The sequence below is a fragment of the Macaca fascicularis genome, chromosome 4 (assembly GCF_037993035.2).
Source record: "Macaca fascicularis isolate 582-1 chromosome 4, T2T-MFA8v1.1".
NCBI lineage: Eukaryota > Metazoa > Chordata > Mammalia > Primates > Cercopithecidae > Macaca > Macaca fascicularis.
In genome coordinates, this window is record NC_088378.1 from 47,415,431 (window position 1) to 47,431,545 (window position 16,115).

The 16,115-nt window shown below is 40.8% G+C and overlaps 1 protein-coding gene across 19 annotated transcripts in view; it reads left to right on the forward strand.

Moving 5' to 3' along the window:
* AIG1 (androgen induced 1) overlaps nucleotides 1-16,115 on the forward strand; it is a 326,962-nt gene that overhangs the window by 159,501 nt on the left and 151,346 nt on the right. For 3 of the 19 annotated variants that reach the window (XM_065543490.2, XM_065543487.2, XM_074037162.1), the window contains one exon: nucleotides 6,287-6,547. The exons of the other annotated variants lie outside the window; for them this stretch is intronic. In XM_065543490.2, coding sequence (XP_065399562.1) covers nucleotides 6,287-6,395 — 109 coding nt within the window. In that variant the 3' untranslated portion in view covers nucleotides 6,396-6,547. Of the gene's footprint in view, nucleotides 1-6,286; nucleotides 6,548-16,115 lie in introns of those variants that run through there. 19 annotated transcript variants of the gene reach the window in all.

The window sequence follows — 16,115 nt, forward strand, 5'->3', positions numbered from 1 at the left end:
CACCTGGCTGATTTTTACATTTTTAGTAGAGACAGGTTTTCACCATGTTGGCCAGGCTGGTCCCAAACTCCTGACCTCAGGTGACCCACCTGCCTCAGGCTCCCAAAGTGCTGGGATTACAGGGGTGAGCCACTACGCCTGGCCTGGGAAGTTCTTTCTGAGAAGACAACAATCTATGACAACAAGTTAAAAGATTAAAATTTATTAAATGTAGTTGACTTGAGACTTTAATATGTCTATTTTGATAATTCTTGTGGCTCTCCACATAAATGATGCAAGATGGACTATAATCAAATAGAAAGCTGGAATGCTAAAGAAACAGATCTTTCATGAGTTTCTGAATAATTGCCACAACATTGAACAAAAGTATAATAAAACATATGCTTGATTTTTCCTATTAAGAGACTTTGCCAAAGCCTAGTAAAATACTCTTGATAACTTGCCTCATAAAGTAACAGAAGGGAAATGCCTCCGTGTTTTCCTACATTTAATGCCATCAAGATATGTTCCTGCCAAAACATGCAGATAGTCCTGCCTGGACTGATTTTAGGGTGACTGGTTGAGTCTGGAATGCTCATTGCTCTCATGCAGCAGAAGGAGAACTGGACTTGAGATCAGAAAACCTTAATGCAAGTCCCACTCTGTCACTCATAGCTGTGACATTTTACACAAGCCATTTAACCTTTCTGAGCCTCAGTTACCTCTTCTATAAGATGAGGCTTCCCAGGATGGCTATGAGGATTAAATGAATTCCAGGTTATTATTATTAGGCCTCTTTGCTAATTAGCTATTGGGTGAGTGGATCTTCTTGTGCAACAATACAAGGTCATACTTTAACCTAAGCACCATTGCAGAATATGTGATGGGGTAAATAGAGGTTTTCTCACCTGTCTTCCTGCCTTCACATGTCATCCAAATCCTCCTCGTTGTAGCCAGAGTTTCATCCTTATGAAACACAGATTAGTCCTGTTGCTTCTAAGGGAACTCTTCAGTGCCTACTCTGGATGAAACCCAACATCTTGGTGCCATGGTCCCTTCTGTTCTGGGTGTGATTTTTGCCCACCTTCCTCCCCCTGCACACCTGTGCTGCACCAACCTCTCCATGCCTGTTCTCTCCCTTTGCCCTCTGTGTCTTGGCACCTGCTAATCCCTCATATTGAAATAGCTGTGCTCCTGTTTCTCCCGCAAACTCCTCCCAACTGGTTCATCAGCATGCACCTCAAATTGTAAGCCTTTCCTGTGTGCTTTCCATGGTGTACAAATATACGGTGGTGTGGGAAATTTCCCACCCTGAATGGCCATTGTCCATTTACTTGTCTTTCTCCTTCATTGACCTGGGACTTCTTGGGGGCAGAGATTGGGTTTATTGCATTTCAGATCCCTTTGCTTCACTCTCAGCCTGTAACATTGTAGGTGCTCAGTAGGTCTTGTTGAATGAATGAATTGATCTATCACTGACCGATTAATAATTGGCTAATATGCACACCAACTGATTAAACATAAGACAAAATAAATTGTATTTATGATGTCAGAATGCAAATTCTTCATTCTTTAAACATTGCCACCCCCACAATGGAAAAAGGTATGGATGAGCTGTGAATCCTGATACTCATGAGGTCACTAAATAATAGTGTTTTTTAGCAAAGACTGGTGCTATCCTAACTCAGCATCCACTTTCCCCTTTCTCCAGAACAATGGACTCTTATTTTTATCTGGGTACGTGGCCACCAACAATAAAACAAACAAACAAAAAAAAAAAAAACCAGTATTTTCCAGTGTGCCTTGAAGGTAGACATGGCAAACAACTAAGTTCTGGCAAATAAAATAGAAGTGGAGTGTTTTGTGGAACTATCAAGAGGACTGCTTAATGAGAGCTGACTTATCAAGGAGGAACCCTCCTTCACCAGTGTCTTCTTTTCCTCTTTCTTCAGACTTGGATTTGACATATTTAGATATGGCGGCTGAGTCCCAGCAGCACTTTGGACCATGAGATGACCTAGAGGATCCTAGCACCCGTGTGCTAGGATGTCAAAGCAAAAAGATGCAATGGGTTGGTTCTCTGATGGCACTATTAATCCTACAGTCCCAGCCTCTAGACTTCTTTACATAAGAGAGTAATGAATGAACACTCTAAGGCAGTGATTAGTAAACCATTTTTGTAAAAGGCCGGAAAATAGACATTTTAGGCTTTGTAGTCCATACAGTCTCGGTCACAGCTCCTCAACTCTGCTGTCATAATTCAAAAGCAGCCACAGTCAATACATAAACAAATGAGTGACTACGTTGGAATAAAATTTTAATTACAAAAACAGGTGGCAGGCTGAATTTGATTCATAGACTGTAGCCTACTGATCCCTGCTCTGAGGCACGGTGATTTTGAGTCCGTGTGATATATATAGCTAAATCTCACCCTAATGAACACATCTTATTGGTGAGATGAAACTTGATTTGAAAGAGAGAAACTGTCAAGACTCTTGTTTCATTTTAAAAAGTGTTCCCTTCAGTAGACTCCTTCTCCCTTAACTGATCCTTATTTGATTATACAAAGTTCTGACATTTCTGTTTCCAGACTCTTTTGATTATTAAGACCGGATGATCCAGGGCTTTTCTAGGTTTCTAAGTTCCATTATGTTCAGTTTGGAGGATTCCAGCAGAATATAAATGGGACAGTCATCAGGTATATGGACAGGGAGGATAGAGGACAAAGGGCAAGGCCTGTAGGAACTGAATGAAGAACACCATGCTGAGATCTCCTAAAATCTGTTTGAATTATATGACAAAACTTTCAGGCTGCCTGGATGATAGCTTATTGTACTCTGTTACCAGGGAGATTGTACAAGCTGAATTGATGTTTAGCAGCAGGACAAGAGCTACTCTTGGAGATTCTGTTCAGCAGAGACTTTACTTGTTGCTGCTAGGATGTCTTGGCTTTTCTGGTTTAACTTATCCTGTCAATATAGAACAACATAGTACAGACCAGGAATGGCAAATTGATTTCTCCTTCCATGCAAACTCCAACTGATGGGTAGTACATAGCTGGAACTTTGTATTGAGACAGATTATGTGGCTGCGTCCAGGTTTAAACAGAAGTGGTCTATGCTTCTCTACAGTGTCTTCCCCAGCTGCATGAGAGCAGTTAAAGGAAAGGAGGAATCTCAAACACATTGCCTCTCTTGATATAGACTCAAGCGACAAGGAAGCTAGCAGAGCACCCTCATTTAAATAATCTCTAATCTGGTTCTTCATTTTACACATGGGTGTAATATTAGGGCTGGGAAATGTAAAATAAGTCACACAGGGTTCTATGACTAGTTAGTAGCAAAACCACTGTTAGAAGTCAACAGTAGTATTCTTCATTACATAATACTTGACATATTCAATTGAGAAATTTTTATGCTTTTCGTTAAGTTTTCATAATTTATTTCTAACATAGAACTAGAACCAGCTTATTGGTGTTCCGACAACCAAACTTCTAGAGCTCTTGTTGCTGGCATTTTACCAGCCTGATCCTTCAGACTCCATTTAATTTTGTGAACCCCAATTGCCTTCCAAACATTGTGTTTTTTTGTTTTTGTCGTGTTAATGATATTCAGGGTCAGTTTCTATTGCCTACAGTCAAAAACTTGGATTGATATGATGGTTGCATAATATTCCAAAGAGTACAGTCATTAAATTGTGATTATAAATTATTGAGGGATGGAACTCTGCCTTAGTACACCCCACTCATAGTAGATATTCAATTATCATTTGTTGAATTGAAATTTCTCACCTATTCTAAATTTGTGTTCTTTTAAACACTATTTCAACAAACGTCTTTATGGTTATAGCTTTCTACTTTTTATTTATTTATTTTTTTTGAAACGGAGTCTCGCTCTGTTGCCCAGGCTGGAGTGGAGTGGTGTGATCTCTGCTCACTGCAACCTCTGCCTCCCAGGTCCAAGTGATTCTCTTCCCTTAGCCTCCCAGGTAGCTGGGATTACAGGCCCCTGCCACCACAGCCAGCTAATTTTTGTATTTTTAGTTGAGACAAGGTCTCACCATATTGGCCAGGCTCATCTGGGACTTCTGATCTCAAGTGATCTGCCCACCTTGGCCTCCCAAAGTGCTGGGATTACAGGCGTGAGCCACCACGCTCGGCCACTTTCCACATATTTTTGATTACTTAGGATAGATTCTCAAGAGTGGGATTACTGATCACATGGTAGGATCATGTTTATGGCTCAATATGTATTACCAACCTGCTTTCCAGAAGGGCTATATTGATTTACCATGCCCCCTGCCATGCTTGAGATCACCAGTTTCCCTAAAACCCTGTCAGCACTCATGCAATAGAAGGAAGTACAACAGCTCATTGTTATTTTAGTGTGAATGTTTTCTCATTTGCGTGTTGCTAATTGCATCGTCTCATTTGTGAATTCACTTACTTGTCTTTTGCAACCTAAATGAACTCCATAAAGAGTGAAGATATTAACTTATACTAACTGTTAATATTGTCCTCACTTAGGGTTTGTTCTTCCATTTAGTTGTGGGATATTTGGGGAACATCTTTACTCTCCCTTGAAGAGAATCCTGTTTAACTTCTTCCAAAACCTTGAACTCTGCAAATTCCCAACCTTGTGAAAACGCTTGGGTCACCTGCCCTAGCTGCCAGCATTAATTAACCAAAGGAAGGCATCTTACCCACTACTGTCAGCTAATCTGGGAAACACTTTAGATACCTTTTCCTACATGCCAGGATTGCTTTCCATGGTCAAAAATAGAATAAAATATCATATGTTCCCCATCGTTACTGTTCTTTTCCAAATAGGAAATTCGTTGCTATTTAAGCCAAATCTCCAGCCCAACTTGCTGTCCCTGAAGCAGGGGTTTGACATATCCCTTTACAAATCTTTACAGATTTCTTCCTTCCACTAAACCAGCTTCTAATGGTTTAAAGTATCCAGATGGTATCCTCCACCACAAAAACTTGAGTTGAGATAGAACATAAACCATTCTCATGATCTAAGATGGCGATTCTTAAAAATAGGCATCACAGCACAAAGGAAGCCCTTGGCAAAAAGGTAACAATGAAGGACCCTTCTTCATTCTCAACATTTTGAAAATTGTGTCTTTTATTATCTTCCTGAATCTCTGCTACTTTCTGACCCCTGATTCCACAGTTTTCTCTTTAACCAATTTTCAGCTTTAGTTTTCCCTCAGGTAGCACAGAGCAATTCGACATTTTTATAATCCTTTCAGAAATTGTTTCTTTAATCCTTTTCCCCTCAAACCTCACTCCTAGACCCTAGCTGAAACATCTTTTGGTTCTGAGGAAACCTCTGTGAACTGAAAATATACTGAAAACTGGTCCTGTATTCGTTGTTCAAAATTAATTAAATAGAAGAGTTACTTTCCAAAATAGCGGAACTCATTAGAGCATCAGAACTCAGATACACACTTATATGAAAGGGAACACATACTGGTTGACATAGAGCTGAAGAGAAGCAAATGCCATATCTGTAAAGATCAGAATAAGTGTTCTAATGTAATAAAGCAGATGGGAAACATTAAATCAGAAGTCAAGAGAGGGACCCTAGCCCCAGGTTGCTGCTAATTAGCTAATGACCTTCGGGCTCAGTTTGAGGCTCAGGTCCCTTATCTATGAAACTGCAGTCAGGCCAGGTGAGGTGTGCATGCCTGTAGTCCCAGCTACTTGGGAGGCTGAGGTGGGAGGATCACTTGAGCCCAGGAGGTCGAGGCTGCCGTGATCTATGATCGTGCCACTGCACTCTTGCCCGGGTGACAGATTGAGCTCCTATGTCCAAAAACAAAACAAAACAAAACTGGAGTCAACTGGTGATTTTCAAGCCTTGGAGTTTTTTCAGCAACACAACTCAGTTTTCAAGTGAAAAATATAACAAAAGAACAGATGCCGGTAGAACTCCTCTGGTTGGAATAAGGGCCGGTGGTCTAGAATCCCACCCTCTTAACTCTTCTACTCCTCAGGGCTTCAAGAAAGCCTCAGATTATTCCTTATCATGACTGTTGATATATGAGCAGGCCCAGTTATTTTCCAGCTCTAAAATTCTCTCCTCTCCCATGGTTAAAATGTAGGTTGTGCTTTTAGATTGAGTAGGTTAGATTAGCAGAGTAGCATGGAAACCTGTCCCTGTGCCCAGGCCTGGGCATTTTGGGGTGTCACCCGACAGAGAAGCCATGACCTCTGTCTGCCTTCACTACACAAGGGCATTACTATGTCATGGAGTTTTCAGAATATGAATAATGACCCAACTGTTCTTTTTGCCAGGTACTTCCTTTGTCCTGTGAACTGTGCTGCAGATCCTCCCACCTTACCTGGAATTCTCACCACCAGCCTCATCTTGAGCTGCTCATGCCAACACGCCAATCTAGCTTAGGGGGCTGGGGTCAGGTCATAGGGTCTTGGCTGCTTCCTCTGCTGGAGCTTGTCAAAGCTGGCCCCTTCTCTTATTTCAGGTTCCAACTTGTATGTCACCTTCTGAGAGAAGTCTTCTTTGACCATCCTGATTAAAGATACCCTGGACATCCTGTTTTATTGAATTCATAACATTTATTACTATGTACATATGTATTTAGTTTGTTATATTTACGTTTACTTGACTCCGTCTACACACACTGAAATGTGAACCCATAGAAAAGAGAGATCTTATCTGTCTTGTCCATCCACCAGCATCCAGAAAAGTGCATGGTCCAGAGTAGATGCTTTGTGAGTAACTTGTGAATGAAAAAATGAACAGGAGACGTTGTTATTATAATCTCTATCATACAGATGCAGAAACCGAGACTTAGGTTTGATTGCCAACTCTGAAGCTTCATCACTGGTAAGCAACTGATTCTAGATTCAAACTCAACTTTGACCTAAGAGCAAATCTTGACTCTGGTATTTGGCCTCTCTAAGTGGAACCATTTTCAACTCTCATCAATGTTTACATCTACCTGATAGGATGCTAATAAGATAATGATTACAATGACAATGAAAATTGTGATACCAATAACTACTCACACTTCAAGTGTTTATTGGGCCTCTCCTTGATCATGTGCAGAGCGCACATTACCTCAGCTGGCAGCACATTTGTTACTGGTTTCCTCTGATTTTTTTGAAAGTTCTTTCTTATCTTGAGCCAAAATCTACCGTTATGCATCTTTCACCGACTGATCTCAGTTTATCCCTCTATTACAAACACAGTGAATCTCTTGTAGCTCCAGGTAGAGAAAGTAGGTGGCCAAAGAATGGACTTGGGGTCTGGATATCACTAGTTTTTGTTGTTGTTGTTGTTTAACCAATTTGCAAATACCTAGTAAGTCAAGCATTCCCAGGTGGGTAATTTACAAGGCAGTTTACCTGCCATGGGTGCTTTAATGAGTATTATTATTGTAGTTTCATCTTAATTAATGGTGATATTCTTTTTCTTAGCTAGTAGATCAGCACACTCTTATTAAGGAAATTGGTTGTCACCACTGGCTTTGAGTAATTTGTTTTGCCTATGCAAGCTGTCTTCATAGGAAAAGGTTTTCATATTATATTCATTCCCCCCTCCAATTGCATGTGATAAAGATTGATGAGGAGGAACCAGGTAAACCCTCTGAGCTCCTTAAAACCAAGACGCGATACAGACCTGTTTAATTTTGTGGTCTCTGGCTTCAGCTTTTGGCTTTTGAGAGCATTTTAGTCCAAACTACACAGTGTTCTCTGTGGTCTTTGCTGGTGGCAGCTGGGGATCTTGTATGGCTCATAACTTTTATCTAGGTCCAAATTTTCTGTTCTGTTCTACACAAAGAAATAGAGAAAATATGATAATAGCAGCTAATATTTAGTATGTACTGTGAGCCAAGAATTGTTCTAAATCTTTTACTTAGATTATTGCATTTAATAGATGATATTATATTCTGGGAAAATAGCATAGGCCCTGTTTTCATGTAATGCATTTCATGCATTTTCATCATTTCATCCTTAATTTCAATTTCCAATTTTATGATATTCTGTGTTCCTCAGTGATATGACTGATTCAATGCAATAATTCATGTAACGTGCTTATAGCAGTGCCTGGGAGAGACTTAGCACTCAAGAAATCATAGCTGTTGTGATTACTGTATTTCTTTCTTGATGCTGAACAGATTCAGTATTTTTGGATCTAGATTCACAGTGGAGCATGCAATTTTCTGACTTAAATCAACACACTGTACTACAGTCGACAGGATGATAAGGTAGAAATAGCAACATGCTGCAGGGCAAGAGATCTGGGGTCAGGCTTTAGCCCTGTACTTTCATAGGTTGTGAACACCCCAGCAGTTCCTCAACTCCTGAGAGCTTTGATTCCTCATTTAAACATGAGATATGTGAACCTGGTGATCTCTGAGATCCCTTACCTCATGTGAACCTTCCTTGACAGAATGTGAATTTCACCATAATGAGGATTATATTTCTATAGTCTCAGCTCACATAGTACGTTAAAGAGACCCCAAAGCACCATAGTGTGAGAATCTTCAGCAAATGCTGAGTTAGTAAGGAACATCCAAAAAGGACCCTCCAGGACTCCCTTCTGTCTGTTCCCCCATAGCACTCACTAGCAGGTGAAGCCATCAGTAACTAATGGGGTTAGGAATTATCAGGAAAGGCAGTGTGAAATGCACCATTGGTAGTATTTTTTTTAAATGTCAATTCGTTCTGATTCTTATTGCAAGGGAAGTAGTGTGGTGTGAAAAGAACAGTGCTGGCCCCAGAGTCCAGAGCCTGTGAATTTCATTTCAGCTCTGCCACTGTCTGGTTTTCTAGCAAATGACATTGACCTTCCCTGGGCCTTAGTTTTAGCAGTTGACAAACTAGAGGATTGCTAACAATTTCTTGCAGTTTAAAAACTCTCTGCTACCAATTTCTTTATATAAGAACAATACTCATATGAAATCCTACTGACAGAAAAGCAGTTTGTCTCCTCTTTCTCCTTTTTTTTTTTTTTTTTTTTTGCCAAGTGTAATGAGAGTTGGTGTGGAAAAATATATTCTGCTGTGAAAAGGTTCATTCAGCCTTTTCTTAATAGATCAAGTGGTTGGTATTTCGGCTGGCTTCTGAAATACATTGCAAATCACAATCTGGAAAAAGTTCCAAAGCAGCTCCAAGCCTTCCTGCTGAATTTGGATACATCTTTAGGTCTTATTCTGCAGCTCATCCTTAACAACTGACAAAATATTTACTTTGCTCAGTACAGAAAAGGGTAACATTTTCCAAAATATTAAACTAGGTTGGATTCAGAACACAGACAATGAGGCAAAAAGCTGGACCTCTGTTCGAAGCAGTGTCATTGAATCATTTTCCAGAGTGCCATGAGAAACAGCCTTGGTGGATGTTTGTGCTCCACAGTAATTCTGAAAAAGGCAGAAGCCAGCCAGCCTCTGTCTAGCAGACCCACTGGTGTGTTGAGCAAGTGGTTCTCAAAGTGTAGTCCCTGTGCCAGCAGCATCAGCATCTACTGGCAACTGGTTAGAGATGCAAATTCTCACAGTCCATCCCAGACCTACAAAATCAGAACGTTCCAAAATGTGGCCTCCCAATCTATGCTGTAATGAGTCCTCCAGGTAAACAAGTCTAAGTACTTCTGATACTGAGGAAAGTTTGCAAACCACTGGTTTAGGCCTGTGAAGGCTACAGGTGTTTATTGCCTTGCAATCGAGAGTTTGAAACAAGGACAAGACTAGTAACTCAAGTTTTTATTAATGAATTAATTTTTTTTCAAATGTAAATAATTCGAAAAAATAATTTGAAATTTGGGGATATTGCTTTTTGAAAAGCTCTCTCCTCCAAGGCTTTGTCCCTCTCTTCCCATCTCCCTCCCCAGCCCCACTTCATGCTTATGGCAACAGGGTCTGAATTATATTTGTCTGTTTTTAAGACAGTGAAAATGCACTGCAGTTTGGTTTAATGTACTTGAATGTAGCTAGTAATTTTGATAAAAAGTAATTGCATTTTTTTAAAAAAGACTCTCACTTGAAGTTCCTCTTATGATGAAAAGGTGGACAAAAATTGAATGACTATAATTTATAATGTTCTATTCTACCAATGAGGCTTCTCTTTAACAGAATAACTATTTTTTATAAATAAATTGTGATTTATTTTAAATTAAATTACTGGAAATCAGTCGAGTCACCAGCCTTAATTAAGAAATAGACTACCATCGTAAGGGCTGTAGTGTTACCATTTAAAATTGCAAATAATTTTTAGGGGAAATTAAGATAGTCCTCATAAGACCTCCTCCTCCTCCTCCTGAACGTCTCCTGCCTGCCCTGCCTCATCTGTGTTACCTGCCTGGCCACTGCAGGCGTCTGAGCTGTGACCTTTGTCCTGCAGTCTCATGCTTGGTGATGTCATTCGGTCCCAGGGTTTCAACTCCCGCATCTGTTGATTTGGAAGGCACACAAATCTGTAACTAGAGTGTGATTTTGCTCCTGAGTTGCAGCCAATGTCACCAACTGCTTCAGTGTCCTTCCAGTGCCTTAAGACCACATATCCAAACCGGAACTCCTCATCTTTTACGCTCCCTTTCCTCTTCCCAACATCCCTATTTCCTTTAATGGGCATTTCCCACCTCAGTGCCCCCCATGACCTGCCATTAAGTTGAGGGCAGGAAACCAGGAATAGTAGGAGATTCTGGGGTTTGGAACTATGTAGGTCTGGATTCAAATCCAGGTTGGCCACCTCTTGGTCAGGTGCCATTAGGTAACTCACTTCTCAGATCTTCAGCTTCTTCATGTATAAACAGAATTGTTTGGAGAAATAAGAGAGGAAAAGTATATTAAAATTCGGTTATGTAATGTATTATCCAAACTAGAGCACATTGAGAGTGAACATGGCTATTGTTAATAAATAATAATAAATTCCATGACCCTCCAAAAAAGGCAAAATCTTAAACTGCACCAAGCAAAACAAGATGTATCTTCATTCTACATGTTTAGTGCTGTGAGTAATGTAGTAGGTCCTCAATTAATACATGTTCCCTTTCCCTTCCTTCCTGCCATAACAATGTTTGTCTTCAGTGTTTTCTGAATCTACCCGTGGTTTCCATCCCTCCTGCTCCTACAGCTGTCCTCAGTCCCTGACACTAAGACCATTGTGATGTTCTCCCAGCCAGGTTCCTTGCCTTCCATTTTTCCCCTCTAATAGATTCCTTGTACAGTTGCCAGATTAATCTTCTGAAACCACATCTCTTAAACCATTCTCTGCCTCAAGGCCCCTTAACGAGTGCCCATTGCCCAGTTAATAAAGTTAAAACTCTCCAATATGGTATTTAAAAGTCTTCCTGCTTGGAGTCCAGTAGCTTTCCTCAGACTTAATTCCAAGCACTGTCCTTTGTCTATACCAGGTTCTTGGCAAACTCCACCATTTCCCAACATCCTTGCCTTCCCTGACTGCTGTAGTCTTCCCTTCTGTCTCTGCCTATTCAAATCCACTGTCCTTTATGCTGAAGTGTGGCCTCTTCCAGAAAGCCTTCCCTTGTCTGCCCATTGAGAAGCTCTCCCCCTCCCTAAAGTATCTTAACAATGTTTTATTCATATCCCTCTCTGTTTTATATTGTAGTTAATCAGGCTCGTGTCTTAGACATCCCACAAGAAAAGGGAGTGGGAGGCAGTTCAAGCCTCTTTGCCTCAGATAATTCACACATGAGAGGAATTCAGAAAATGCTTGTAGAATGAATAAATGACTGACTGAAAGTCATTTTTGCCTTCAATAATTAAATACTGCCATTGCTTTCTCTTTAAGTAAGCAAAAGTTCCTGAAACATAAGCCAGGTATTCTTATTTATTTTGCTTCTTTTAAGAACTTGGAGATTGAAATCTTTACTGTCATTGAGAGTAAAGATTCGAAAACTACAAATAACTTTTTCCTGCATCTTCATGTTGATGTTATTAGCTTTATTTGCCTAAAAGAAGCAGCTTATTTAATAATTAGAAAGAAAAAAAAACCATAGCTCCAAGAAGCGAATTTTACATATCATAAAGTGAAAGTCAGAATCTGCTTACAACTCAGGTATTGGAAAACACAATTTGTCTCATTGATGGCCTCTCCCCAAACTCCAAACTGTATGGGGCAACTTTGTCTTGTTTTCCCTTGTTTCTGTCCCAATTTTAGAGGCAAATTTGTATGTATTTTCATGTAATATGCCTCTACTCTCTCTTTTGGCATATTTGTTTTTATGATTGTTTTATAGTCAATAACACATACACTTTTTTTAAAGAGCACATCTGTGATTAAGGGAATAGGTTTTAGCAAATTTTAAAAAAAATGCTCCAGATCTCTTTAAGAGAAAGCTGCTCATTTGCAAAGAGATCATTTGTAATTGCTGGTGAATCTTGTGTAATGGTGATAGAGAAAACCAGTCATCATTGTTCTCTGACTTCTTCTGTTTCAACATTTATCCACTGGTTTGTCTTACAAAAGTGCTCAGGTATAATGACAAGAGTCACCTGTTCAGGCTTGCCTTAAAATGGCAGTTACACATTCCACTCTTCTTAACTTTTTTTTTTTTTTTGAGATGGAGTCTCACTCTGTCGCCAGGCTGTAGTGCAGTGGCGTGATCTCGGCTCAGTGAAGCTTCTGCCTCCCAGGTTCAAGCAATTCTCCTGCCTCAGCCTCCCAAGTAGCTGCGACAACAGGCATGCCCCCCATTGCCCAGCTAATTTTTGTATTTTTTTTTTTTAGTAGAGATGGGGTTTCACCATGTTGGCCAGGATGGTCTTGATCTCTTGACCTCATGATCCACCTGCCTTGGCCTCCCAAAGTGCTGGGATTACGATTCTGAGCCACCATACCCGGCCTCTTCTTAACTTTTTAAATGAAGAGATCTTTTTCTTTGATTACATAATTCCCCAAATAATTCTGTTAGCTGCTACAAATATTTTTACCAGACTTTCATCTCAGTGTGTGTTTTTGGAAGTGAAAATATAGGCAGTTAATTTTTATTGACTTTTAAATAGGTAGCCCTCAGAATTAGCATAATTTTGTGACAATTGTGTAGAATCTACACAGCTGGCCATTAAAAAATGAATGGAGTTAGCAAGGGGTAGCTAATTCCCATCCTCTCTTAGGGAACTCTGGGATGTCAGGGCAGGCCACCAAGGATCTTATTTTTCTAAGGAACCTAGTGCTCTAAAGCAAGCTTGCCCAGCCTGTGGTCCGCAGCACCTGCAGCTCAGGATAGCTTTGAGAGCTGCCCAACACAAATTTATACACTTTCTGAAAACATTGAGTTTTTTGTAATTTTTTTTTTTTTAATTCATCAGCTATCGTTAGTGTTATAGTATAGTTTATGTGTGGCCCAAGGCAATTCTTCTCTTCCAATGTGGCCCAAAGAAGCCAAATGATTGGACACTCCTGTCCTAAAGAAGATAATTCACTGTCTGAACTTTTATCATCAAATTAAGTCTCTTGAACAAAGAGAAAAGACTTCTTGGAAATCAGAAGGTTGTCCCAGAAAGCAAGAATTTTACCTGTAGCCAGTCAGTCACCCTGTCAACAAATGCTTAGTCAGTGCTTGTTACGTCCTAGGCCCTGGACAAAGTGTTGAGAATGGGGTTGGAAACAGCCCAGCAGGGTTCGGCGTGGAGTACGCTGTCTGATGGAGAGGAGCCATTACGACTGTCCCGTGCCCCTGCCCCGTGCCCCTCCTTCATCCCCATTTGGCCCTATTGGCATCAGGAGGAAGGTTTCAGAAAGCACCAATGAGAGATAATCTTTAAGTGTCCTCCAGCCTGGGGACTGGAAAGTTCTAAACTCTTGGATCTAAGAGATTGTAAAATTGAAAAAGCAAAAGCACAAAAACAGACTTTTAGGGCCTAAAATATTCCTATAAGCTTGCAGAGTCATGTCCTCCAAATGTAGGACAAAAGAGCTTGATCTCTTTGGGGTAAATTTTTTTTTTCAGCATGGAAAGCCCTGACTGATATTTTAGGGTTCTTTCAACAGGGTTCTTTTGATGCAAAAAAACAAAGATTTAGTGGCCATAGGGGTTGGGTCTTGGAGGACCTAGGGGTGGGCTGGCAGCATCAACTATCAGGGTGCACATGCACAGGGACCCAGGACAGGCCAGGAGGAACTGGGGCCGCCGAAGGGCTGAGCTGCAGGAAGAGTGGAAGAACATGGGTCGTCACCTCGTGGTCCTTAATGTGACCAGTAATGCCCCCAGAGCTCACTGCATTCCTCTTTATCTGTTAGGTATCTATTATCTACCTCCCTTAACCTCCTCTCTTTCTATTTTATCTTTCTCTATAGTGATTTCAAACACTTTTAAGCCTGAAACTCTTTCTTTAAGTAACATCTTATATTTAAAGCTAATAAAAACTGAACTGCAAAGTGGCAGTCGGCTCAGCCCCTCCCATTCAGACCTCCCCTCATCCCTGTACCAGGCCCTGCATTACCCCCACAGAACCCCAAAGGCACCTTGGAACATACTTTGAAAATCTCTGCCCTGCCCTCTTAAATTTGGTTCTCTCATAGTTAACTGTTCTTCATGACCTACAATGACCTACCTGAGGCCCCCAAGGGGCTGTATTTTGGTTTTTTCGCACCAGGCCTCTTTATATACAGACTAGACTATTCTTGAATGAAGCATCCGCCTCTGACCAGTCAGTTGTGGCCAAGGCGAGGGTGGAGTTAAGTAGTACAAAATGTGGCTAGGTAAGGCTATCTCTATAGCAGGGGCTGAGCAAGATGGTGGCCCTCTGCAGGACTCTGTGTGGGACAGACACCACGACTGCCATGTGCAGGTGGAGCAAGTGTCCCAACACCAAAACCAGGAGAGTCTACAGGCAGGCAACAGCATCAAACAGCCACAGGCCCACATGAGGGAGAGAACAGCTGAGGAGCAGGAAAGAGGGTTTGAGTCACCATTAGAGGGTGGGACCACATTTACTTGGACAAACAAGAGGCACTCAGGGGGCTTCAACTCTGGGACTATTGAAAGCTCAAAACCAAATGAAGAAATGGTTGTTGCAAAAGTGATGAATTGGCCCCAAGGTGGGTGTGGTCTGGGGAACAGGGAAAATAAAAGTAACCTTCATCTGCTCCTTTTGTGTAGGTGTGGAGCTAGTTTTTAAAAAATGTGTTCTTTTCATTTCCAAGATGTCAAGTATAAAACGCCAACTCACTTTAAATTTAAGAGTTCAATTCTTATTCTCTATAAAAGGCAAAGGTTGCTTTTGTGGCCACATGAGACATTGCTTTGAAGGATGCCTGGCTAAGATCTTTTTGGCAGTGCCGGATCATGCCATTGCCATGATGGAAACCCAGATTTGGGGCCAGTAGGAGGAACTGTGACTCTCCAAGCCAAAGGAGGCAGAATATGGCCCTAAGTGGGTCCTGTGCTTCAGTAGGGGCAAGACCTGACTCCAGGAGTACCCTTGGACTTGACCTTAAGGCAGTGTGAAGACAGCAGCTCTGTTTCCTGCCATTTGAACAAAGCACAGGAAACAATTTGTACTTACTACTCATATATGAAGACCTTTGCCTCCAAAATGGAATTGGTTTGAAGAGACTTAAGTTATAATTCTAGCTTTGACACTACCTTAGTGTGTAATTGTATTGCAGTTTTTTAACTTTTTAGTTTCTTTTTTGGTGAAAGACACATTCACTTCTAATATATCCCAAACTGGAAATCCCAACAATGTATTCCTGCAACCTGTTGTCCATTCCCTTCTACCCTCTCTGGAGTTCTATCACAAACAGGCAGGTGCAGCTTGTTGGGAAAAGTGTATATTTTATCACGTAATGGACATTTTCACATTTGCAATTTAATGCTTTCCAACTCACCAGAGCATGTAGACCATCATTAATGCTACCACACCCTCATTTACCAGGAGACTGCTATGATGTCATTGCTTGTGTCTCAAATGAGTTGAACCACCATGACAGTGACAACTCATCATTCTTCTTTCAGCAGATAGCACCCCACACAGACCACCCTCCACAGAAAAAGATGACCAAGGCAATGCCATTTAGTTGTTTTTTTCTTAATTCTTTTGTAATAATTTCATTTTTAATGCCTCTCATTTCTGGACTCTCAGAAAAAAAAAAAAAGATCTTTGACCAGAGTCAAGGAGGAAATTTGTGGGTT